We start from the raw sequence: 27,040 nt of genomic DNA, 5'->3' as shown, positions 1-27,040 counted from the left end.
AAATGGTCACAGGGTAATTTTCTATTCAGCTTTTTTAGAGAAATAAGATCATTTAACAGCAGCTGCACCATTTTTATATTCCCAACAGGGCACAAAATTCCAGTTTCTCCCCGTCCTGGTGGACAGTTATCTGTGGGGGGTGTGATAAATACCTGTGTAACTGGCAGAAATGATATAAAGGGAAAACTCCTCACTTCATCATCATTTAATACCAATGTACTTTATCCCACCGTGAGAAGGGGCGGTTCACTTACAGCCCGATGGTTTGAGGAACCGCCTGGACGCCCAGCAGGTGAGGGTGGGAAGCCTCGCAAGGGCTTTGGTCACCATGGCAACGGGCAAGCACAGGGTGGCCCCAGTGGGGACAGCCAACCTGGGAACCCGTGCGAATACTAACCTAGGACACTGATTCAACACTCCAGCTTCTCAAGAGAGGCGATGCCGACGGGCGTGACGCGACGTCGGGGCGTGGCATGGCGTCGGCCCGAGGGCACGGAGCGGGGCGAGGTGTGGAGGCGGGACTTCCGGAGGGCGGGCCAGGCTGGGCGGGGGCGGGGTGGAGGCGGGACTTCAGGAGGGGCGGGCCAGGCTGGGCGAGGGTCAGGTGGAGGCGGGACTTCCGGAGGGGCGGGCCAGGCTGGGCGAGGGCCGGGTGGAGGCGGGACTTCAGGAGGGGAGGGCTTCCGGGGCGGGGCTTCGGGAAGGCTGCGAAGTGTAAGGCTGAAGCATGCGCATTCCTGGCTACGGCCTGACAGGGGATCATGGCGGCCGTGGTAGGGTGCAGAGGAGTGCTGCGGCTGCGGCTACTCTCCTCGCTCCTGAAGCCCAGTGTCCACGTTCCCTGGGCCGGGCCAGCGGCTGCGTTTGGGTAATATAGCACGCTCCCCGTCGGCAGCCCCAGCGTCGTCTCGGTGGGCGTTGGACGGGCACGCTGGCCCTCGCGGGCGGGCGGGCGGGCGGCCGGCGAGAGAGCTGCACTGGACGCGGCCTGGCGGCTGGGGACGCCGGGACCCCAGCCAGCCTGAGTCCCGCGCAGACGAAGAGACCCGGGAGGTAAATCCGTGTTGGTCACAGAGGGCCCCAGACGAATTTTTAGCCGTTCTTGAAGAGGACAGTCCTCTCTCCTGCCTCTTGCGTGGAAGATCCGCGCGCCGCGCTTAGCTCGCGGCTCCCCAGCGTCCCGAGGCTAATGTTTGTTTGCTGCGCTCAGACTTTAATGTGCAGGAGAATCACGTTGGGAAACGGGAAATTTAAGATTCCAGACCGCACCACCAGTTTCTGGTTTAGGAGCGTGGAGATGCACAGAATCTGCATTTTTCTCTTCCTTTCCCTACCCCATTCAGATTTTTTTTAAAATAGAATTCTCTGACCGTCTTGAAAAGGGGTCCTAAAAGATTCTGGGCAGAAACTGTTAACAGAGCAGCCGGAAGCTTGCTTACAGAACACGCAGGCACAAACACAAACAGACACAAGGCAATTAACTGTAGATGGATGAGTTTGATTAGTGGAGGGGGCTTAGAGAGGTATCTAGTATACCCAGAACTTCACTTGATTTAATGTCAAAACTACTGATTTGGAGCTTAGTTTGGAAGAGGAAAGTGCAAATCAAATGAGATTTAAAATTTCATAATGCAGTCGACTAGTTACTCAGTTTCATATTTGGTTTAGGTTTTTGTTATTTTAGAGTTACTAGGTTTTTCAGTACAGCTGGAAAAACATGTCAGTCAGTGGCTACAGCTTTGTAAGTCAGTGGTGAAGCCTGGGCCTGTTGTTCACTTTCCTGTTTGCAGGACTGGATTACACCATACTGTGGTAGCTTCGTTGTTGCCGGAAGGCCATGTTCTCTTCATCATCCTAAAATATCTCTGGAAAACAGGTTCCTCTGGATTTTGTACTACCATTGTGTGAGTTAGGTTGTAAATTGACAATCTGAGAAAATAAGCAGTAGTGTTAGCCCATTCTAAAATAAGAGTGTAGCTCTATGGCAGTGGGTAAAAGGATTCCTGTAAGCTCTTTCAGCCAGGCTTAATAATTCACACCTGTTATCCCAGCTGGGGGCAGGTTGAGGTAGGGAGATGGCTACATCTTTCTTTCCTTCTTTCTTTTATTTATTTTAATGTATTTGGTACAGGGTCTCACTGTGCAGCTCAGACTCATAGTGATCCTCCTGTTTTCAGCCTTCCCAGCACTGGGATTACAGGTGTGTGCTACCACACCTGGTATCTGTGGCTGGCTCAGTGGGGCCGGCCCGGGGTCCCTGAGCTTGCCTGAGCAGGCACTTAGCTGAGCTATCTCACTGGCCCTGATGGTCACCTTTTTGAAGCCAACCTGGGCTACATAGTGAGTAGAGGTCAGCTGGAACTACATCCCAAGGCCCATTTCCCCCAAAAAGAGTTCCAAAACAGCAGCATCTGAGCTACAACTGATTTGTGAGCTAAAAACCTGCTTCTAAGCCTATTATTTAGAACTTCAACCCTTTTCCTGTTTCATAATCTCTAAAGGAATTTGTTCCTAGGTTAGGTCAAAAAAATCTTTGCTACCTGAAGTGGTATATTGTGTACAGTTGCAACATTAATAATTTATAGAGCCTCATAATCTGCCAATGAAAAATATTTTTCAAGTTCAGCCTTGGGTGCTCTTTGGAAGTATCATATCTCATCCTTCCCCAATGCCTGCCCCCACCCCTATCCTGCAGCCGTGCTGAATTCGGTCCCCAGTGCTAAGCTCTGGTAGGCATGCTCCATTGCAAAAATAGAAGGCTTATCCTGGGGTTCAAATAACTTGCTACCATGTTAGCTGTGTGAGTGGGCATAAGTTCTTACCTTCTTTGAGCCTCCTTATAGTTGTGAGGATTTGGAGCAGTGTAAAAGGCCTGTTCTGTATGTACTTAGTAGGTGTAATTATTAATGACCTGAACAATAAGCACAATATGTAGAAATGGTAAAAATAAGTTGTCACACTTCACTTGAATTGAAGCCCTCGAGTTCCTAATACTTTATTGTAGCTAATACTTTATAAGAAATAGCGTAGTGTAAATGACAAGGATTTTGAAAGGGGTCTTACAGAGTTACCCCCATTTTTATCTGGAATCAGAGTGCTGAGGCTGGAGTCAGCTTCTCAGGTGATTGTCTTCGCTTGGTAGAGCACTAGCTGTGTGACTAGGACAAATTACCTTGTCCCCAGATTGCTCAGTGGTAAAATTAGGTTGAGTATAATGGGCACCACAGCGTGAAAAGAGTAACATAAGTAAAACTCTTAGCAGCCAGAGCAAAGTAACAGAGGCTGCCCTTGGTTTGATTATTGGCTCCAAGCTGTTGCATCTTTGTCTCCACACCCAGCAGCCTGTACCTCTTTAAGGGAAGCACCTCAGCCCCCTGAGTACTGTCCCCTCAGTATGAGCATTCCCTAAGGCCTTCCTTTGTTCCTCATTGCCAGTCTGGCCTCCCACAGAGGGAGTCCACAAGGACAGGACAGGAAAGCAAGCTTTGAGGGGAGACAGGATTTTGTTTTCAGTCTAGTCAATCAGTAGTCATTCTCAACCTTGGCTGCCTATTGGGTTTTCTAGGGAAATTGAAGAATGTGCCAGATTTCTGCCCCAGAGGTTTTGACTGAGAGTAGCCTGAACAGATGCTGATGTGATTCAAGCACCAAGCACACCTCAGGGTCCCTTGAGGCCTGGTCGTGGCCTATTGCTCTAAGAGGCCTCTTCATAAATTGTCACAGAAGTGCTCTCTGTACTCCTTTCATCTAATATTTCTGTGAAAATAAATGAGCACTCAAAAATTTTTCTATCTTTCTAAATCTTTTTTTGTAAATAGTCTTTTGTCTTTCTCTCCCACTTGGAGATTCCCAGAAGGTTTTTGGCCACCTCGTTCCCCAGTGGATGTGCCAGTACCTCTGGTGCCACTGCGCAGGAAGGAGGTTGATGACCAAGCCCTTTCCTTCCCCTAAGCTTCACTGCAGAACCCTGCACTATTTGACCCAACCATTGTTCCTGTCTTCACACTGCTTGTCCCCATGGTGTCCCTTGCTGCCGGGCCTTTGATAGTGTAATTCTATCTTCCAGAAATGCCTTCCCCACCACATCCTTTTTTTAGAATTATAGCCAACTTTGGAAGTTCAAAGATAGGTCAGGACTCCCATTCTACAGCTCCTCACGGAGCAGTGGGACTTACAGACATATTTACAACATGTCTCTGGGGCATGTTGTAAAAGTGATAAAGGCCAACGAGGCACTGTACTGTATCCTAATGTGAGCTCTGTGAATGTGGTCATCTCTGCCCAGAGAGTGACCTCACAGTGCAGGAAATGCCTGGAAGAACTCTTACTCCACCCTGCTGCCTCAGGTCTTTTCCTCAGTACTTAGCCTTCCTGAGTTTTCAGATCAATCCTATGTGGCTTTAGAGCCTCTCCTACAGACCGTGAACAAAGCAGATACACCTGCTGGCTGTGGTCTGCAGCCCTTAATACCACTCCTCAGGAGGCTGAGACAGGACGATTACCATAAAGTTGAGGCCAGCCTGGGCTACAAAGCAAGACCCTTAAGTCAAAAAAGGAAGGAAAAAAAAAAAAAAGCAGATATACCAATGAGCACTTGTTTAATGAATCTTTTAGAGTAAATTTGTTTGCTTCTGTCTTGATCCTAAGATATCTGCCACCTTCCTAATGAAAATGAATTCTGCAAGGAATAGGATGTTAGTAATACATTGACAGAGCTGATGGTCTCTTATTGCTTTTCTAGCAGTATTTCTGTGAACAATGAGCTTATGCTGTGTCAGGCCTTTCCAATTTTGTCTTACAAATTTCCAGAAATTAAACTTCCAGATTTTATGTGTTAAGATTCAGTGAATCAGTGTTTTTTGTTTTGCATTCTTAAAGTTGGCCAATCAGGGGCCGGGAGATGGCTCGGTAGAATAAGTGCTTCCCTGGCAAGCACAAGGGTCTGAGTTTAATCCCCAGATCCACAAAAAAAAAAAAAAAAATTTAGCCAATCAAGGGCCAGCCAAAAAGCTCAGTGGATTAAAGCACCTGTAAGTAGGTGCAAGGGCAAGGGGTTCAATCCCTGGGCCTGCCATGCACCCCCCACCATGCGTGCGTGCTGAGACTGGGTATGGTGGCACACACCTGTAGTCCTAACTCTTGGGAGGCTATAAAAGGGCAGATCACTATGAGTCTGATCTAGTAGTGAGACCCTGAACACCCTGTAGATAAAAAAAAGTTGACCAATCAAATAAAAGCAAAAGAGGAAACAAGACATTGTTTTTTCAGATGTGCTGCCCTTCTGTAATCATTTTGACAGAAGCCCAAGGTAAGAATGGAAGAATGAAAAACCAAAAGGAAGTTAGTGGTAGATATGAACTTCCTGACAACCCACACTAGAAGAGGAATGGTTCCCTGTAGCATCTGACCTGGCCTACTGCCTTGTCCTTTGGGCATGTTCCGTGGCCACCTGCTTACCTGCCTGGTGGTGGGTGAGAAAGTGCTGTATTGGTGTGAATCCCTGGATAGTCTATTCTGGAGCTTCTGGAAGGAGAGCTGAGAAGAGGTTAAGAGGAACCCTGTGGGGCGGGCAGACACTGGCAGTAGCTCTGTCCTGTGCCACACAGACCAGCTATGTGTTGGGTCATGGGAGGGCCCTTGAGAGGGAGTTTATGGGCCTGGCTGCTTCACAGTCACCACACGATTATCTAGGGTCCCTGAACCAGCAAGGCCATGGCAGGGCTGGTAGATGGCCCCTGACCACAGCCCTCTGAAACCAGTGTGAGAAACTCTGCACCCAAGATGGCCTGAGACCACAGCTGCCTTGGGGATCCCTGGGCCCCATCTCCTCAGTAGTGGCTCCAAGGTGGCCCAGGTGGCTGCTCTAGACCTGCTGAGGAGCATACAGACCCAGGCTCGGTACTCCAGCCCCCAGTATTGTGCCTTGGGTGTGTTTCTAGCCTCTGACCAGAAAACCTTGGTGCTTTGGTAAGGTGAACCCCAGGCTGGGTGCTGCAGCACATTCAAATCTAAAGCCAGTTCAGACTTGCAGTCTGCTAAGAAAGATGCAGACTTGTGTCATTGTGTAGGGTCAGAAACAGGCACACATCAAAATAACGCAGCCTGAGAGGGGTGCTGGAGCTGACTCATGCACTTAATGGCAGGTTTGTTTGTTTGTTTGTTTGTTTGTTTGTTTGTTTCAGATTGGTACACTTGATGTGTTAAATAATTTTGCTTTAGGAGTTTTCTCTTTTCCTTTCCAGCACCACAGTGAGCTCTGGCAAAGTGGCTGTGAATGGGGTTCACCTGCATTACCAGCAAACCGGAGAGGGCGAGCACCCGGTCCTGCTGCTGCCAGGGATGCTGGGTCTGGACATGTTTAATGGATGCTCTTTTGCATGCTTTCTGACCTCTATAATACAGGCACAGTGGTAGATGCCAACTATAGGTTATTAGTCTGGTGGAATGTTTCCAGGAATACTTGCTGCAGTCCACTTGAGTGATTTAGAAAAGTAACATTTTTGTTGTATATCATTTTCCATAAAGTATCCAGTTTTTCTCGTGGGAGTACGCTGTAACACCATGGTTGCCCACAGTTTGGAAAGGTCACAGGGATCCAGGGAAAGGCACAAGTATTTGAAGGAAGAAAGTGAGCGGATGAGAAACTCTTACAGTTTGCCTGGCATGAAGGGATTTTCTAGGATACGAGACTTTCCCTGCTAAAACCAGGATGGGTCGTTCGCTGTTGTGGTTGGTACTTTTTACAGTGAGAGGCAAGGAGGGCCGACGTGATAGCTCAGCAGACTAAGCACCTGCTTAGGCAAGTGCAGGGACCAGAGTTCAATCCCTGGCACCACATGCCGCACCAGCCTTGCCCCCAGGCATGCTGAGCCAGTCCCCAAGATCCTGTGTGGTGGTGCACACCCGTAATCCCAGTGTTGGGGAGGCTGAGACAGGAGGATCACTACAAGTCTGAGCTGCATACTGAGACCCTGTACCAAATACATTTAAAAAAAAAAAAGAGGCAAGGTGACAAACTAAAGTACTTGAGGGACAGAATGAGGCTAGCAAGTTGTCTTTGTTGGTGTGTGGGGTGTAGTAAAGCTCGCCAACTCGCAGCCTCATTTTACAGACCAGTAGTCCAGATGTAGGAAGCTCAGGGTAGGACCTACAGCACTCCAGGGCATCCAAAATTTAGTTTCAAGGGCATGGGGTTGTTGCTTTGTTTTTTATTTAGCTAAGTAATCCCAGTAGATGCTCCTTTCCTTGTGATTTGCTGCTTTCTCCTAGTAGTAAAGTGCTAAGAGTTTTCAGTTAACTGATGGCTTATCTTGGCCCAGCCTCAGCTAATGTGGTGCCATTGTGCAGACAGCGCTTAGTACCTTGTTTTTCCTTAAATTATTGTAGCGAAGGAGAACGTTTACTCTGATAGCTGATGTCAAGCTAAGGTTATCTTGGCTTACCAGGCTGGATTTCCATTCCTGCAGTATTGTAGTCATTGACCAAGTTTAAAAACTGTTACCTGTGTAATTTTTGTTTACATAAAATAAAAATGTGTGGTTTCAAAAAATACAACAAGGTAACAGTGGCTCAGTGGTCTAAAGCACCTACTTAGAACAAGCTTAACAAAGCACAGGGACCACGGTTCAATCCCCCAGCACCACATACCAGCCAGCCCCGCCCCCTGGTGGGCTGAGCTGGCCACACACACACACACAAATAAATAAATAAAATTTTAAAAAAACAACAACAAAACAGTGACAGCCTCTCTTCCTGTCTTGTCATCTGATACCTAGTCCCACCTCCCTGGGCTACTCCTGGTGTCATGTACCGGTACCTACGAACTCCGTAAGCCCTGGGTAAGGTGTTCGTATTCTCGGTGCTGGTCTTCATGTGGGCCAGACAGCACACGCCTCATCATTTCTGCAGTTGGTCTCTTGGCCTGTTTTCCTCCCCTTCTCCCTGCCTCCTGCCCTCCTTCAGGGTCATCCCCCACGAGTCCCTCCAGTGCAGGGACACAGAGAAGGTCCATGTGCCAGCAGTAGACACGAGCTGGAAGTCCACTGATTTGTGTTGGATTTTCTGCATGATTTACCTGATCTTAGGAATATGTTGGCAGGGAGAATGATGGACCTTGGTAGTGTTAAGTGATCCTCCACCATCTGCAAAGATACTTTTTATTACAGCTACTTGTGATGGAAAAAAACATAAATATTTAAACTTTAAAAATATGTTATGAAAGGTACATTGCCATCAATCCTCAGAATACTCCCCTTTGCTTTGAGCACTTATCCCATCATTCTTGCCACTTTTTGAAGCAATTCTTGGAGTCCTCTTGAATGTCTTTAGTTATATGTGATAGCTGCCTTAGTATGCTGAATTGATTTAAAACATTTAGCTTTTATGTCCATTTGGTGTTTGAGAAAGATCTAGAAATTGAACAATTCCAGATCCTGTGAATAAGGAAGACAAAGGCGCAGTTATGTTTTCGCAAGGCTGCCTATATGTTGGCTGGCACTTGGCAGCAGGTTTCTTGACATTTTTGGCCACACCCCATAAAGACACTCACGAAAGAGCACTGTCGGCATTGCTTCAGAAAGTGGCAGGAGCAGTGGGGTAAACTCCTTACAAGCAGCAAGGGAAATGTTTTGAGGGGATTTGTGGCCATGTGACTTTGATTATAGTTTTTAAAATTTTAAAGATTCATTGTATAGTTCGATCGTACTTTATAGTTCAGTTCATCGGGTAGGGTATTCAGTATTCATTTGCAGCCTCAGAAGTAGAGGAAAATGCTGCCTGGCCCTGGACTTAGCTCTGGGGAGTGGCCTCTTCCCCCCCCCCCCGAAAGTGGGCATGATCCCGCCACACCTGCAGTGACCCTGGGGCCGGGGGCAAGCTGCTGGTTGGCTGGAGGCCTATCGCAGTTCTGCTTATCTGTGTAGGCTCTTTTGTATTTTAATGAAACTGATACATTTCATGCACCCATTATCAGTGGTTTTATAACTACAAAATAAAATCTTAGCTCATTTTTAAAAATCTAGAATTTTAGAATTCTACTTTGAATAAATTTGGACCAAATTTAAGAAATTTGTTAATAGATATTGTTAGGTTCTCTCTCATTTGAAAGCTATTTATTTTAAAAACCCAGAAGCATGGTATATAGGTAAGTTTATTTATACATTTCATTAATTCTTTAAAAGTAAGGGGAAAGGGATTTAAATTGAGTCCTCCAAAGGCCACAGAGAGTAACCACAAGCCAAAGGGGCCCGAGTCCCCATCCTTTTCAAAATAGCCACTAGGGGGCGATCCAAGACAGCCTGAAAAGGTCTTCAACCCAGACTGCTTTGCTGACTACCTTAAGATTATTGCTGCTTCAGTTTTTACTCTGCTGTACTTGATACAGTGAAAGCCTTCACCAGAGATAACTAAGCATCTGTTTTCAGGAAGTGGAGAGACAGATTTTGCACCCCAGCTTAAGAGCCTGAGTAAGAAGCTTTTCACGGTGGTTGCCTGGGACCCTCGAGGATACGGCCATTCCAGGCCGCCAGATCGGGACTTTCCACTGGACTTTTTTGAAAGAGATGCAAAAGATGCAGTGGACTTGATGAAGGTGGGTCTGTCCTGGAAGTGCGCAGGGGAAGAATAGCTGGGCAGCTCTTCATTTATTTTGCTCATTTTTTATTTCTCTCTAAAAGGCTAAAACCATGTGACTCCTATCACACAGGAGTGCAGTGAACATTCTGTTGTTTGTGGACACTTCCGGTCTGACTCTTGCTGTTACAAGCAGTGTCGTGGGCATACTGAGCCTGACTCCTGGTACATGTATGTGAGAGTTTCATGCAGACTTAGGAGACAATGTGTTAGATTATAGAAGATGAGATATTCACTTAAAGATAGTGCTAAACTATTATCTATAGTAGCTACACCAGTGTGTAATCCCCACAGCAAATAGGTTGCACTAATACCTATTAATTCTGTAACTTGTGCTGTATTTCTGATATAAGCAGCATCTGTCATACACCATCTTGGTCCATTTTCTTTGCCAGACACATTTTCAGGTCCCGTAGATTCACCCAGAGACTTACCCAGCTTCTCTAGGTCACCTTTCTCTTCCAACCCCTCTCTTCCCACAGCCTCGCTCAATGGCTTTACCAGATGCCTGCCTTCATTTTACCAGAGAATGTGGGGTCCCTTGCTAAGCCACCCATCCTGTCTGCAAAGCCCTGTCAGTCACGTGCATGCACACAGGTGTATACGCACTGCGTGTGTCACGTTCAGGTTCAGATAATCGCCACTGAGCTATTCTTGATGTGATTCCCTCACCGTTGAGCCAGTCCTGTTTGCTCAAGTTCCTACACAGGAACGTGTACCAAAGCTGAGTGAAAGCTGTCAGGTCGTGCACTACCGAGGGCTTTTGTTACTGGTGATGATAGATGGCTCAGCCCCGCATTGATTCTGATCCTTATTGACTCAGGCTAGCAGACAGGAGCAGCATAACTGCTGTGTTCTGCTGTGTGTCACAGGCGCTGAGGTTTAAGAAGGTCTCCCTGCTGGGGTGGAGCGACGGCGGCATCACCGCACTCATCGCCGCTGCCAGGTACCCATCCTACATCCATAAGCTGGTCATCTGGGGAGCAAACGCCTACGTCACGGAGGAGGATGAAAGGCTCTATCAGGGTAGGCTGTGCCGCCGGAGCTGGTGGTCTCGCCCGCTCACACCTCTTACTTTGATGTGTATGACAGGGCGTGGCTCACCCACTCCCAGTTCTGACAGTGAATCGGAAGAATGATGAGTGCTCAGGAGGGCAGCTCAGCTTAACCAGCCTTCCCGTTTCTAGAAGAGAAACACGTGTGAGTCAGGGAAGGCTGTGCCTCCTTCCTGCCGACGTTCTGGGTCTGAAGGCAGCGGGTGGGAAGTGTTACTCCTGACTTCATTCAGGGGAGGTGTAAAAGTGACTCATCTGAAACCTTACGTGCTGGCTGCAAGAGGTTTTTAGTGCTATTTGCATTTTAGATGGCCCTTCAGGCGTCTTTGGCAGGGGTCACTGGCATCAGAGCAGTGGCCAGCAGCCCGCAGCCTGTGGCTTGTCTGCTTTTGTAAGGTCCAGGTGGAAATCCGAGAATCTTATTCTGTGGGCCACAGAGACCGAGCTGGAGTGACCACCCTACTGTTGGCAGTATACTCCCACCCTCAGGGTTGCTGCCCAGGGCCTGCATGATGGCCACACGCTCGGGAGCCGTCGGGAGTTACTAGGCACCCAGCCATGGAAATGCCCCACCTCCAGCAAGCTGCCCATAGTGGGGTGCGCACGCTCTCGGGAGGAAACGGGCTACACCAGGGATTAGCCCCAGGGACCACTCACCTGTGCATCTCGCCACCTCCACTGCCAGCCACTCCCCTTCAGGCTGGCTGTGTTCAGTCCAGAGTGCAGTTCCAGCAAGCCCCAGAGAGCCCACCGCAGTGGACAGCTCCCAATGGGGCAGGTGCTTTCTCCCCTTATAGGTGAGTATCTGCACAGGCCTGAAAAGTCCCTTTCCCTGTACAAAATAGTGTGTAAACCCCAATGAGGCCCTCACAAGCCTTCTCTTTTTCACTTTTGTGCAGTTCAAGGCCTTAGCTGCTCAGACAAACGTCCTATAAAGATACGGGGAACTCTTAAGGGATAAGTCTGACTTAGTGGCCCGTCCTGCCTGTCCTCCTCCTGTCCTGGGCTCACTCTAGCTCAGTGCCAGCCTCCTGCACAGGAAGCCTCCTCTCCCGTGTCATCCACTTCCCCCCCCCCCAACCCTGCCGGCCTGCAAAAGTGGGTTTGGTTCCTGCTCTGTAGCCCTCTTTCTACAGCTGCGGCCTTATGGCGCTTCACCCTTCCCTTGCTGCTTTTGTTGCTTCTGTTCTGATCCTGTTTTTTCCTTGTACTTCTTTGGGTTTCAGTGTGATTCTTCTTTTCCTAGTCTCAAAACAGAAGCTTAGGTTACTGACTTGAGACCTTATTTTCTTCTACTATAATAAGCATTTAGTGCTATAAATTTGATTATAAGCACTACTGCATCTATTCTCCCTATAAGTGTTGCTGTTATATTTTAATTTAGATGACAACATTTTCTAGTATCCCTTCATACTTCCTCTTCCACCGATAGTTTTTTAGAAGTGTATTATCTAATTTCTAAATACTTGGAGTCTGCCAGATATCTTTATGCTATTGGTATCTAGTTTAATTCCGTTAGATTCAGAAAGCATATGCTGCACATTTGGTTCTTGGAAGCTTATTCATGATTTTGTGCTCCAGAGCATGGCCTGCCTTAATCGAAAACTAAATTCTTTGCTCCCTGACCTCACCTGTGCCTCCTCCTGCGCACCTGTTCTTCCAGCTAATGGCCCACAGTCTACCCGGGCCTGAGAGCCAGAGCCCGAGTCATGTCTTGGGGACTCATCTTCCCTTCCCCGCCCCTGAACCCTGGCTGCATTCCACTGATACTGTGCCCATGATCCCTCGCTCCACTACCACTCTGCTTCTGTCCCCTCACTCGTGGGCCAAGTCCTTTCCTCTCCCGTCGTTTGTCCTCTTGGAGGTAATCCGTTATAAGGCAGTAAATTAAGCTTTGCCACAATAGGCATGTGTGGGAAGAAGCAGACTGTTAACAGGGTTAGTACTGCCTATGGCTTCAGGCATCCAGGGGCCTCCCACATGCACTGTCCTGGGTAAGGGGCCACTGTGCCACACTTGCTGTGGAAGTTCCTCCCTGACCCCGAGGACCTTGAAGGCAAAGACCTTGTCTCCTTCGATGTCAGTGCTAACGAGTGCGCAGCAGGCTTTAGACGCGGCCTGCTGGGTGCTTTCACTGACTAATGATGAGCGAGTGGTTTTCTTTATTACAGTTCCAGTACTCAAGAGAAGAAACATATCTGATTCTTTTGCGATCCAAATTAGTTCTGTTTTGGATCAGCAAACAGTTTGATTCAAATGATTATTTTGAGAACTTCACCATGAAACATAATTACTGCTTAGTTTGGGGAGCAATTATGCTTTGGTGTACAAAACTGCCTTCTTGAAATAAATTACCAAAGTAAATATATAAATACAAAGAATATTTTTGAGTGTATATTACACTCCAGGCACTGTTGGTACCACATTTTATGTACTGTTTACTTTTTGCCCGGGATTTTATTAGAACCCTTGTTTTCCTGACGCAGGCGCCGTAGCATGTTCACTCTGCAGAGAGGCTGCAGTGCTGGCTTGGTGTCACAGAGCACGTATGCGCAGACGTTGGGCTCACACCCGCCAGGACCCCGGCTGCGGTACCCAGAGCGCGCGCCTGGCTCAGCCCAGCTGCTCAGGATTCCCTGCCCCTACAGACCCAGACGCCACTTCCTGGGGAGTCTGGAGGCTGCCCTGGGCAGGACCTTTATTCGTGACACTGTGTAGTTGCCACCACTTGCATTCATTGCTGTGGTGTACTCTAGGGACACTCTTGCACCCAGTCCCTTCCAGTGAGCAGCTATTTTATCTCCAGCTGTGACGTTCCCTCTACCATATCCAGGGCACAGGAGCAGCACTGTCTTCAGGGAGAGCCTGCAAGTGAAATTGCTGAGTGTCACATGCTCAGACACAGGTGGCAAACTGTCACTCATAATCTGGAAACAAACACAAAAGTGAGCCTGAGCGGAGAAGGGCCACCTCTGCTCCTCCCTGCTGGCGGCACCCTCCACCCAGAGCGGCCCTTGGAGTCCTCTGCCAGACTTGTCGGACGTGCTCAGTGCCTGCCTCCTTTGCATTCATCGCTACACTTCTATCCAGGCATTGGGACTAGTTTGTCCAGTGCAAGAGAACCTTCCTCAGAGTGTGACTGCCGGAAGCAGTGTTATGATTTGAGAGGGAGGTACTGGAAGTCAGCCAGGGTCTTGGACACACCACTAAGTAACCACCACTAAGTAACCCCATCAGCCGCTCTGTTGGAGAGTTTTACTGGCTTTCTTCTTGCCTTCTTGCCAGCTGCTCTCCGCTCCCACTCTTCCACTCTCTTCTTCTCAAGCCTCCCAGCATCTTGATTTCCAGCTGCTTCTCCACACCCATCTCTGAAGCCTTCAGGCTGCCATGCTGGGCACCTCTGCCCTTCCTGGCCTTGCAGTCAGCTCCCCCCATGCACCTCTGAATGCTGAAACCAGGCCACAAGCCAGGGCAGGCTCCCTTCCGTTACGGGGCCCACCCTGTTCAGACGGGGCTGTGCCCACAGCAGTTTCCCTCCATTCAGTTCAGTCATTTGGCATCCTGCCAGGTGCCCACACCGTCCAGACTGCGTGGATTGTCCTTTGATGTGAGTTCGTATTGTCAGTATCTTCTTACCACTGAGGTTTGTCTTTTAACAGAAACACTGAAAGCTCTCAGCAGTGTTTAATAAGCTCAAGGGCACTAGGATCTTCTGTATTTCTGTTAAAAAATTCTATATTTCTGTAAACAAGTTTGAGCCAACTAACAGCCTTTGTGGATTCATTTTAAAGGCAGTTTTTAACTAGTATTTCTTTAGTAGCAGAACTTGTAATTTTATGTGTAATTTGCATGTTTCTCAGTGTACCAGGAAAAAAAAACTCCTTTATGAATATGCTTGCTTTCTGTATCCATCAATTCTGCATCCATGGAGTCAAGCAGCCATAATTGACATATTAAAAAAAAAAAATAGGTCTGTAGGAGCCAGCGAGGTAGCTCAGCAGACTAAAGTGCCTGCTTAGGCAAGCACAGGGACTGCAGTTCGATCTCTGGTACCACATACCGCGCCACCCCTACCCCCACAGCAGGCTGAGCCAGCCAGAGTCTCAGCATAGTGACACACACCTGTAATCCCAGCGCCGAGAAGGCTGAAAACAGGAGGATCACTGAGTCCAAGCTGTGTAGTGAGATTCTGTAACAGCCAAATACATTAAAAAAAAAAAAAAAACTTGTCTATGCTGAATGTGTACCTACTTTTTCCTGCCATTGTTCCCCAAGCAATACAGTGTCACAACCACGACCATAGCATTTCAATTGTATTAGGCATGGTGAGTCATCTAGCGATGATTCAGATCCGTGGAGGATGTGTGCACGTCCTATGCAAGGAGTGTGGCATTTTGTAGAAGAGATTTGAATGTCACACATTTTGGAATCCAAAGAGGTCTCCTGAAGCCAATCCCTGTCAATACCACTGGATGACATAACGCTACTCTCACTCGGTGACCTTACTTAGGAGAATATTTTCTTTTCTTATACCTTTGGCATGAAGCACTCAGCGAAAGCCTGATTTCATCCACTGGATAGGTACTTACTGTGGGCCCAATGTGTGGGCCGCAGAGGCTTAGGCCCCAGGTGGGTAGCATGGGGAGGGGGTGGGGGGGTGGGGTGCAACTTGCCCTAAAGAGAAAGCAGACGTGGTCATAGATGCGGGAAACCCGACAAGGCCGAGGGAGTGCCAGGCAGAGGAGATGGAGAGAAGAGACCAGGAATGGGGTGGGGGAGGCTCAGTGACATCCAGGTGTCCATGGAAACATTGGGAAGCCTTTGCAGCGGGTGGGACTGCCGGTGTTAGGCTTGGGCTGGATGGGCTTGAGATGAGAAGATGCTACCTTGGTAGGAGACAAAGCCAACCTAAGTCCAAACTTTTGTTTTTCAGGCATCCGAGATGTTTCTAAATGGAGTGAGAAAGCAAGGAAGCCTCTAGAAGCCCTATATGGATATGACTACTTTGCTAAAACCTGTGAAAAGTGGGTGGATGGCATACAGCAGTTTAAACATCTCCCAGACGGTAGGTTGCATGGACGATTTGAGGATTCTTTTCTGAGTAGAGAGCATGCTGGAGGTTTCCCTGACGCTCCAGCATTCCTCGGTAGCTCATGCATCTGCCTGTTGTCCCTGCACGGAGTCATGTGGACAGAGAACTGGGTTGTCATGCACAGCATGCGTGCTTGTATAGTACTGTGCCTTGAACTTGAGATGGGGCGTGTGTATAAAGCTTCATATTGTTGTGCCTTCACAAGCAGACTATTCTTTTTTCCTTCACTCCTTTCTTCAGAAGCCTCAGTTTATTTCTAATTCCAGAATAGTTAATTAGCAAACCAGCGGCAATGTAGACAATATTTTTTCCCTTTTGCCTGCTTAGATGTCATCCTAGCACACATCTGTTACTGGGACACAAAGATGAAGTTCCATGATCTTCAACTCCAGAATAAATTGTATCAGAAACAGAATTTTAGTTCCTTTTCCAGTATCTGTCTTTTTATTTGAAACTTAGCAAGATTTTCATGAACAGAAGAATTGGTGTCTTTAAGAGGAGTTCTGAGTTGAAGTGTACTTTTACATAGCTATGGGATAGTCAGCTTTCTATTGCTATGACAGGTACTTGGGATAATCAGGGCACCACCTGAGAGAACCAGTACAAGGGCTGTAGCTGGCTCACAGCTGGGGAGGCTTCAGTCCGTAGTCGGCTGACTTACAGCGTTGGGGCCTGTGGCAAGGCAGAACGCCATGTGGGGGCAGGGGGCGTAGCCAAGTCTGGAAGCGGAGAGAGGAGGATGGCTTGGCATCCTGCTGCCTTCCTGAGGACCCCCCCCAGGTCCTCTCTCTCAAATGTTCCATGCCCTCCCAGTAGTCCCACTCCAGAGAGCAACTGCGCGTGGATCTCTGGAAGACACCCAAGACGCAAATCATCACAAGCTTAGGATCTCTGTTTTCCTTTTCTTATTATTTTATTCTGTCTTTCCTTGCTGAAAGAATAGAGTAGCTGACATCTAATCTTGGAGCACATTCAATTTCAAAATGTGTGTGATCAAAGGACCAATTTGATCTATTAAGCCATCATTGCCAATATGAGTCATATGTTGTCAAAACTTACAATGCAAAGGGCCTTTGGGAATATTACATTTCTGGCTTAAATTGAAAACAGCAAATGTATTCCATACAGTGATCCTTTTTAAAATACAGTATCTCCCCCATAGAAACAGGTCCTTGAAATGTGTTCCTCTCTATTCTTAAAAAATAGCATAAAACAATGTCTGAAATGGTTTTCCATTGATAGCTTTATATTGTGAATTGGAAACTTTTATGCTTTATTGAAGAGGGCAGGGAGAAGGTAAAATCCAGATACCAACAGAGTTAAACCAGCCATTGGGAAATGTGTCAGGATATAGAAGGCCCAGCAGTGTAGAGGTCACGTCACAGGGAGCCATTGATAATCTATCTCCCTTCTGTGCTATTTCACAGGAACCTTTTTTCCCACAATTGCACATTCGAGCTCAGAGATACATGGTCTAGCATAGGGATTAGTGATGCAGCTTTGGGGCCAGGTAGGTCTGGGTTTGAATTCTGGCTTCAGTGCTTGGCTTGCTGTTAGGATGTACATAGCCAAGTGACTGCATTCCTGTAAGCTTCAGTTTCCTGCCTGTGACCTCATAATTTTGTGAAGACTGAGATAATACAGGTTCGGCCACAGGTGGGATAAAACCTGTATCTGCATTGTTTAACAAGTGCACAGTTGATTTAAACATTTCTTGGCATGATATGCATTTGGTAGTACTAGTAATGACCCAGTTGGTGGGGGTGTGCCATCCCAGGAACAGAGAGGAGGAGGCCTCTGTGCCTGAGGAAGTCAGTCCCCTGTTGTCACTCCTTGTTGAACAGCCACCACCAGCTGAGGAGGCAGCAAGAGCCCGTGCCCAGGGAGCAGCGCTGCCTGGGCGGGCTCCATGCTTGCCCTGTCCTGGCACTGCCAGGGAAGGAAGGGAGGAGGAAGAAGGCACTAGCATCATGGATGTCCGGAACCTTCTCATGGCTCTTGTTTAGCCTCACAAAAACCCCATGGCCTGATGAGTATTCCTGGTCAAGGTTGAGGCCCAGAGTCTTTAAGGAGCCCCCAGGATCTCAGAGGCAGGACAGGAACTAGAGCCCAGGTTGTCTGTCAGTACCTCAGAAGTGTTCTTCAATGTGGGGACTAGATTTTCACAGTCTCTCAGAGGGATGGTGGTCAGGAAGGTCGCTAGGACACTAACAGTGACACACACCGTAATTTCATTGTGACACCACCTGACCTGAGATGTGACTGTGAACAGAAAGCTTTCTAGGTATCAGGCATCTCCCCACTGTCCCCCAGGCCCCTCATGGAATATGAAAAGTTGTGGGGTTCTCCTTTGTTTGATTTTCCTGAGATTTTACATGAATTATGAGTTTAAATCTGGCAAAGATCTATGTTTATTAGTAGAACTTTATTTATTTATTTATTTATTTATGAACTGGGGATTGAACTCAGGCTCTTGTGCTTACCAGGGAAGCACTTATTCTACTGAGCCATCTCCCTGGCCTCATTAGTAGAACTTTTTTTTTTTTTTGGTGGAACCAGGGATTGAACACAGGCCCTTGCCCTTGCCAGGGAAGCACTTATTCCACTGAGCCATCTCCCCAGCCCCTTAGTAGAACTTTAAAAGAAAGATTAAGAAAAGGAAACCCCAAGGATGTCAGAGCTAGAAGGAATGCCCCAGATCTAAACCCCTGTTTTCACAGACCGAGAACTTGAGATCCCAGGGCAGCACTTGCTTTCCAGGACTGTCCCTGTACGTAAGGAAAGCTGTGTTTGGGCTCACGGTTCTGAACATTCTGTTCCATGACAGTGGTCCCACAGCGGTGGCTCTCTGATGAGGCCACTCATGCTGGCAGCACACAGCAGAACCAGGAGGCAAAGGGCAAGGGACAAGCTGGGCTCCCATGCCCCCACTAACTGAAGGATGTCCCCCAAGGCGTCACCCCAGATGCTGCCACTTCCCAGTGGCCCTCTGCAGGGCTCAAACCTTCACCTAGAGGCCTCCAGAGAGCACAGAGAGGCCAGATCTGAGCAGCATTGCTGTGAGCTGTATTCCTTTCCTGCCCCTTGGAACAGCCACAGTAAGCAGATGTCCTGTGCTGTTTGCTTTTCAGGTAACATCTGTCGGCACCTGCTGCCACTGGTTCAGTGCCCCACGCTAATTGTGCACGGGGAGAAGGATCCTCTGGTCCCACGTTTCCATGCCGACTTCATACACAAGCAAGTGAAAGGGTCTCGGTGAGTGTGGGGGCCAGTGTCTGCAGGTACCATCTCTGCCCCAGTTGGTGGGAGAGCCATAAGTGGTGGGAAAGGGCTCCTCTGATCAGTGCCCTTGTTTGTGGTGAAGGGAAAAGTGTATGTAGGCACCGAGTTCTGCAGTGTGGCTACAGGTTAGCCTGATGTTAGTCCTGGCTGACTGAAACAAGTTCACGTAATTTGGGAACTTTTAATGTTTTTTTGTTTTTTATCATAAAAGGATTTCCTACCTAGGAAATATTGTAAGATACAAAAAGAAAACAATTCTGGGCTGGTGAGATGGCTCAGTGGTCTAAAGCACCTACTTAGAACAAGCTTAACAGAGCACAGTGGGCCAAGGTTCAATCCCCCAGCACCACATGCCAGCCAGCCCCGCCCCCTGGTGGGCTGAGCTGGCCACACACACACACACACACACACAAAATTAAAAAAAAAAATTTCTGCTTTGCAGGCCACCCTTTTAAATACTACTGTTATGAGCAGTTTTCAACATAGATGTAATCATATGCTATGTTGAATTCAAGTGATGCTTTTTTGTCACTTTAAAATTATATTGTATGCTTTTTTGGCCTTAACCATTGTCTTAGTTACTTTTATCTCATTGCTGGGACAAAATACCCAACTCACAAAATTAAAGAAGGAAAGGTTTATTTAGCTCACAGTTTGTGGAGGTTTCAGTCCATACTGGCTGGATCCAAGGCAAAGAGGCACATGGCAGAGGGCAGCAGTTCATGGCTGTGGGAAACAGCGAAGCAGCAAGAGTGAGAGGGAGGAGTAACGGCAACAGAGAGCAAGTCTTCTCCCTTAGGTCGCATTGAGGCTGTCCGCCCCCAGCCGGGTGTAGCACTCACACCCAGAATCCCAGCACTGGATCAGGAATTAATCACAAGCCCTAGAAGTCCGCCCCATAACTGCATTAGGCTTTGGGGAGACAGCTAGACACAAACCCTAACAGCCATGTATGCCCCCAAATGAGAAGTCTACTGAGCATCGTAGCGTATGGCTTGGAGCCACCATCTTGGTGGCCTGCCTAAGCCCTGTCTCTTGGTCTTTCTGTCCTTATTTCTGCCAGTCCACCTTGGACACCAGAGTCTTATAAGATATGTCAGCAGAACTTTTATTCAGTCTTACCAGTTATTACATGACATAGAAATGTATGTTTTAATTACCTTGGCTGACACAGAAGCCAGCTTTCGCTGGTACTTTTTCACAGAAATTTCCACTGAATAAAAACCTTGGGACCTTGGGGCCAGAGCTATAGCTCAGTGGTGCAGCACCTGTTGGAGAGCATGAGGTCCTGAGTTCGATTCCTGAGACCAAAAGATTCAATAAATAAAACCCTTGTTTCCTTCACATATAGTAGATGTATACCCCAGGGACAATGTTATCAGTGGCCTGATCTTTGGTTTTAAATATATTAGAAATTTGTAATATCCAAATGAGCCTTGGCCCTTCAGGGACTGCTCAGAATTATTCAGGATATCTTTGGAGTCTATGGAATTCTTTTGCAATTAGATATAAAGACCTAAGAAAACACTTTCTCCTTCCTTCACATTCATATGTCCAATTCTAATGAGTATCAGGGCCACAGGGCCACAAGGTTGACAGTGGGCCCTGTCCTCAGAACTTGCGGCCAGCAGGGCAAAAGGGGCTGGACCTTTCTACTGCCGCCTCCTGGGACTCTTCTCCTCCTAGCTATAGATTGCCCTTAAGAATTTTTAAATGCAGGACACTGTTTCTTATTGTACACTAAAGTACAGTCACTGTAAACTTTTATCCTACCTATAGGACCTTCTTTAAAAGTCATCTCTTTTTTTTTTCTTATCTCTTGTTTTCATTTTTTCCCCTTTTATTTTTTTAAACAAACATTTACTTGAAAGACAGTATGGTAGTAATTGGTATGTCATGACAAGCAATATGTATTTAGAAGACCAGAATGACAGGCATTCCAAGCATGGCCCTAGTATTAGACATTGCTATCTTCAGTGCAGTTGCTTAGTTCACAGGTATCAACATATATAGTTTGTCAGGGTGGGAATCCTACCAATTGACTGCTAGTTTCAATAACATGCTGAAGATTCTCAGGATTGTTGCCTTAACCATCTTGTGCATATAAATGTATGGCTTTGTCCCTGTTGTTTCCTAGCTTTTCTCCTTGCCCTCTCCTTGTTGTCTAATCCTCAAGTTCTTACTTTCCTTTTAATTGTGTTACACCTTTCTATTTGTATTTCTTCTTTTGAGTTCTTATACTAAGGAGACTGTACAATATTTACACATGTGGGGGCCTGCCCCTTAGCTCAGTTCTTTAAGTGGCTGCTTCAACAAAGCAGTCAGGCTCAGGTTGCTGTGGTTCGATCCCCACAACTCAAGCCAGCCGAACCTGCCCTGAAGGCATTCGGAGCAAAAAAAAAAATATATTTATGCATGAAGGTCTGGTTTATTTCACTTATGAGTATATCTTCAAGTGGCATCCACTTAAATATAAAGGCTTTGAGTTTATCATTCTTTATAGCTGAGCAATACTCCATTATATAAAAATACCACATCTTTTTCATCCGTTCCTCAGGTGACAGGCATCTTGGTCTTTATTCCACATATTTACCCCTATTCAGGTTTAAGCATGAATCAAAAAACTGAGCATCTATATTGAATAATCCATGTTCCATTTGAATATAAAGTTAAGAATAGAGGTAGAATGTAGATTAATCTACATTATATATAATAATATAATCTTAATTTATGTTTTACCTTTATTCTTGGTTGTGTCTTGGTTCTTTTTTCCTTGTTCTTGGGACAAAACACCAGACACCCAAAATTAAGGAAGGAGAGGTTTATTTAGCTCAGTTTGTGGAGGTTTCAGTCCATACTCAGCTGGCTCCAAGGCAGAGCGGCACATGAGAAGACAGCCATTCATGGAAGTGGAAAACAGCAAAGAGCAAAGGGAGGAGTAGCTGCTGCTGCAGCTAGCCAGCCTCTCTCCCCTCCTTACATTTGTATGCAGATTACCTGCCCCAGATGGAAGTAGCCCTCACACCCATAATCCCAGCATTGGATCATGAATTAATCACAGACTGTAGAAGCCTGCCACATTGACTGTGTGAGGTTTGGGGGACACCTAGACACAAACCATAACAGGTACAAATACAATTTAGTAGAAAAGTTTACAGATTGCCTGAGTTCAATCCCCGGTTCTGCAAAAAAAAAAAAAAAAGAAAAAAAAAAGAAAAGTTTACAAATTGACTTAGTAGACAATAAGGCTATTTCCAAAGTAGACTTATGAAATTACAACACGAAATCATGGTTGTGGTACCAAGTTCATTTTCTTATTAAGCCTTCCTGAAGTTATTTTAATTATTTTAAATTAAGTTACTAATTATTGTTATTTTAATTAAATTATTTAATTGTGTATATTTACGGTATACAGTTTGATGTTTCCGTATAGAATTTTACATTTTCTGTATCATATCTCATTATACTTCACAACAAACTCACGAAAAAAATCCATTTTGCACATGAGAAATCAAAGCTGAACCATGTTAAGCAATCTTTCAAACTTGCATAGTTAGTAAAAGACAAATCCTATGTTTTCCCTCCTAATACAGTGGGGTTTCCATAATAGTATAGCTGTTCTTATGAATGCACTCTTGGTACAATGCTGAGATTCTTAGAATGACATATAAAGTGGCCTGGCTAATTGTCTTCCAGCATCAGAAATGACAAGTTTTCGCACACTAACATGCATAGTAAGTAGGGTTTGTTCTCTTCAAGAGCCAGGTTCAATAAAATTCAATCTGTGGTAGCTTAGGAATTCTATCCCAGACCCATCTCCTAGCAACAGAAAATATCAATATGGGAGGAAAGCGTACTCTTTCCATGCATATATTAATTGTTCCAATAGACTGATTTATGGAAGACCATAGTCTTATAGCAGTATTCTTTGGAAAAAGTGGATCGTAGGTAAAGTGTTACTAGTGATGCTTGTTTAAAGCTGGTCTGTATTTTTCATTCCTTTGGCTAAGAGAGATCTTCATATTGGGTATGAGTTTTCCTAGAACACGACTCTTTTATTTGGAACCCACAAAAGGAAGGTGAGTCCCTTGGGCTGTTTCCTGTGATTTTGGCACAAGCTGTCTGCCATAAGGAGGCTGCACAGCACAGCAAGCTTCCGGTGCAGGTTGCTTTTCATTGCTTGCCAGGTGCATTTGTGGTTAAACTTGCAGGCCTTGTCTGTGCCGTCACGATTCTTATCAACAAATACATAGTGTGTGAGAAAAAGGCGTGGAGCTGTTTTTCCTTCCTCAGAGCGAGACCTGCATCCAGGCTGTGTTAATTTTTGTCTCCTTTCCTTTTCTTTGTCTTTGTGGGCGGGGAGTCTTGGAGTCTCTTAGACACAAGGAAGCCTTACAGATCACTCATTTTGTGGTTTTAAAAATGTGTGTTTAGGCAGCAAACTTCCTCCTTGTACTGAGTTGTAGACAGAAGTCAGAACATGAAACTCAGTGACAGCCACCCTGAGTGCAGCAGCAGACCGTGCCTTCCAGGTCCTGCAGTGTCCCTGGCCACTGGGCCTCCACTGCATCCAGCTCCCTGCTGCTCTGCCAGCTGCCAGCTTCACTGCCACCTCTGTGGCTCGCCAGCCTCTGCAAGGTGTCTCCTGTTACCAGGCATGGCGGGCATGGTGCCGCCCATGCGCCAGCCCAGCTTGCTTTCAGACAAGCTCGCAGAGCAGAGGTTCAGCCTCTAGTGGGTTGGGAGTTGGGGAGAATTAGGGGACAGCAGGGCTGGGCCAGCTCACACGAGGATGTGTCTGCACACTCAGGATGTGGCTCTGGTCGCTGGCACTGCAGAGACAGACTGATGGAGATTTACAGGTACTTGCTGTCCTGTCTGTGCACTTTATAGCACTGCCTGAGGGACCAATACAGCTGCTCCCTTTATGCTTTTTGGCATAACAGTCCATAGGTTCTGTGAGATATTCAGCATCTTATTATGAAACAGTTTTCATGTTAGATGCTTTTGCCCAGTGGTAATGGTAGGTTACTGAACACCTCTAAGGTAGGTGAGGCTAGGCTGTACTATTCAATAAGGTAGATGAGTAAATGCATTTTTAGGAAGCCCCATTCTCATGCTGTGATGGGTTCATGGAGACCCAACCCCATCAGAAGCCAGGAACGTGGGTATTTCTTCTCAGTTCTGGAGCCCAGGATCACAGATTCAGGGTTGGTCACTCCTGAGTCCTCTCTCTGCGGTTTGTAGCTGGCCATCATCTCCCTGTCTTCACGGGATCTCCTTGAACCTGTGTCCTCTTCTTATAAGGACAACAGACCTCATGGATTAGGACCCACCGTGTGACTTCATGTGTAATCCTAAAGTCTGTTTAAAGCCTCTTTAAATACTCCAGAATTGTACCATATTCATTCAGGGGGACAAAATTGAGCTCGTGACAGTGACAGTGTTTCCAAGATCAGAATCAGAATCCAAGGATTCAGGTCTCCGGAGTTATGGCCCCAGCAGAGAGCAGAATCTGGGTTGCAGAGCCAGCTGCAAGCCCCTTCTTATCTGACTGATTTTCCTGGAGAATGATTGCTTGGAAACCATGCTGCACAGGCCATGTGATTGGATCTCTTTGTTGTCTGGGTGAGAATGAGGTCAGTGGCAGAGCTGCTGCATGCCCTTGACAGCCAGTGCTTACACCTGTCTACCGGCCTGGTCCCAAAGACCCACACAGGAAGATTTCACTCCGCGCTATGTATCAGAGATTCAAGAGACGGTGTACAAGGACCTGAGAATGACTCTCAAAAGGGATCAAGGACAAGAACAACTTTCCTGATATTCTCTTTATCTGCTTTTTTAAATGTCCATCTCTCTATGCATCTGTCCCGCATCCCAGGCAGGACTCCCATATTTTTAATGAAACAGACCTACTTTTGGTTTCCCCAAGGTCCAGTGGTTACTAGTGGAGGAGTCCAGACAGCACTGAAAAGCAAGAACTCACAGCTAGTGAACAGGAACCAGGCAAATCATAGAAAAGGGGCGGAGCTCGTGGTAGCTAGGCTGGATGTCCACTGAGGAGGACTCCAAGTGTGGCGGGTCAGTTTCCTGCCGCAGAATCCAGGCTGGCCCAGGAGATGCAGTTCCGCCTCAGTACACCCTTCTGTAACCCTCAGCAACCTTGGCAGCTGGTTCTTCTCTGTCTCCCTAGACCTGAGGCCTTGAGCTTCCCAGCAAGCCTTGCGGGGTGCCTGGGAGGGGAGACGTGGCCTGGGATCCTCTCTCTGGCATCAGCACAACACGTGCTTCTTTTTTGAATAGAAGTAAAATTGAATTTTTGTATTCTGCTTCTTATTGATGGTGCTGTTAACCTTCCAGGAGCACCCAGTAGTGCCAACAGTCTGCCTTCCTTTCCAGTGAACCCCCCAACTCTTCTTTGCCCCACCCAGATCAAGTAGTAGTCAGTGGGATTACTGGAGTCTTGGCCCAATATATGCTTTTAGACCAGATGACTTGAACCTGTGCTTATATATCAGTCTTAAATTTTCTGGCAGCTAATGAATACTGAACTCAGAAGGTTGTCTTTATTAAAGAAATTGCAAACCAGTCCCCACCGACCAAAATCCCGCTGAAAGGAGAAAGCCTGACAGGACCCAGGGTGGCCCCCAAGGTAGCCGGCACAGCTGTAGCAGTGGCTCTCCGCACAGGGCTGCCACTGCAGCCCCGCCATCCTGAGGGCCTTAGAAATTGTGCCACTCATTCATGGCTGTATTCACGCTTATTTGCCCAGCACCAGTAGGGTCATTTGAAACCTCGAATTGATTTCTGCTTTCTTGCTACACAGATACCCCAGGGAACCAGACCCAACCTGGGAGATTCTGGACAGTATCACTTTTCTAATCTTTTCTCTTAAAATCAAATTTATTATAATGGATTTTTTAAAATGCAACCAGCAGAGCACCTTTCCAGTTCTTGGTTTTCCAAATACAGTGTGTCTGTGGGTGTACAGTGATGGTCCTGCAGTCACCCTCCAGAGGCCAGACCTCCGAGGGAACCGCTCTGTGTCCACAGTCGTGGCCGTGTAGACCACTGTCTCCCGTGCCTCAGAAGTAGTCATGCGGGAGAGTGAGGGAGTTTTGCTAAGATTTTCATGAATTGTTGGAGGGGGAGAGGATCTTTCAGCGGTGTGCTGTTTGTCAAAGCTGGTTTTTTCTTTTTTAGGTTGCACCTGATGTCAGAAGGCAAACACAACCTCCACCTACGTTTTGCAGATGAATTCAATAAGTTAGCAGAAGACTTCCTGCAATGAAAAAGCCCCACAAATGCTTCCATCCTGGCGCATCCTGGGTGGGGCTGGATCGTGCTGCTGTGGGCTACAGTGCCCATGAGCCCTTTCCTGCACCACACCCTGGGCCACTTGCCTTTCCAGCCTCCTAAAACCTACTCTATGGTGTGCTCCTGATCTAACAGGAATCATGATGTACTGCACAGCCTGTAGTTTTCAAGGCTTACAAAGAGCAATCTGACTTTTTTTTAACATTGAGAGTTTCAATCATTGTCTAAGAAAGTAAATCCCACTGTAATTTTTTTCCAAATAAATATGAGATGTCACATTTGTAGCATTTAAATTGGCCTTGCCAGGACTGCTGAAATCATAGCATACCCTTTATCTGACAGGTGTAGCTGCATTTGGCATTTGGTTTCTATTTACTGCTCAAAGAAAACAAGATAGAATAGTCCTCCTCTGAAGGCTCACTGGGCTTTTGGAACAGTGGGAAAAAACAGAAGGCAGTTTGCTTGATCCCCAAATGACTTTACTCCTACATCCTCACTTCTGTGAGATTCCTTTAATATTGTTGGTCAGTAAAGGAAAAATAAGTACTTCTCTCTTTATTGAAAGATCAGGAATGCTATTAAGAAAAATCACTAAAATCACATACTGCTAATAAGATTAAAGTCTGAAACCTTTTTAAAGAATAAAAATTTGGAGGGGAAGGAT

General features: G+C 46.7%; 1 protein-coding gene across 1 annotated transcript; it reads left to right on the top strand.

Annotated features, from left to right (window-relative positions):
- Positions 1-718: 718 nt before the first annotated feature.
- On the top strand, positions 719-26,652 carry Bphl (biphenyl hydrolase like). Its single transcript, XM_004628392.2, has 7 exons — positions 719-868; positions 6,243-6,346; positions 9,423-9,589; positions 10,503-10,656; positions 15,619-15,750; positions 18,909-19,032; positions 26,263-26,652. The coding sequence occupies exons 1-7, from the start codon at positions 762-764 to the stop codon at positions 26,348-26,350; spliced, it is 876 nt and encodes a 291-aa protein (XP_004628449.1). The 5' UTR covers positions 719-761; the 3' UTR covers positions 26,351-26,652.
- The last annotated feature ends 388 nt before the right edge of the window (positions 26,653-27,040 follow it).

The sequence above is a fragment of the Octodon degus genome, unplaced genomic scaffold (genome assembly GCF_000260255.1).
Source record: "Octodon degus isolate 3935 unplaced genomic scaffold, OctDeg1.0 scaffold00023, whole genome shotgun sequence".
NCBI lineage: Eukaryota > Metazoa > Chordata > Mammalia > Rodentia > Octodontidae > Octodon > Octodon degus.
Note: the sequence above shows the minus strand (reverse complement) of the source record. Positions and strands in the feature narration are given on the sequence as shown.

What these genes read in the sequence shown, in the direction of transcription:
- Bphl (XM_004628392.2), top strand. Translation starts at nt 762, where the DNA reads ATGGCGGCCGTGGTAGGGTGCAGAGGAGTGCTGCGGCTGCGGCTACTC. An exon ending in GCTGCTGCCAGGGATGCTGG is followed by an intron (nt 6,347 to 9,422) that starts GTCTGGACATGT and finishes ATCTGTTTTCAG; the next exon opens with GAAGTGGAGAGACAGATTTT. An exon ending in ATGCAGTGGACTTGATGAAG is followed by an intron (nt 9,590 to 10,502) that starts GTGGGTCTGTCC and finishes TGTGTGTCACAG; the next exon opens with GCGCTGAGGTTTAAGAAGGT.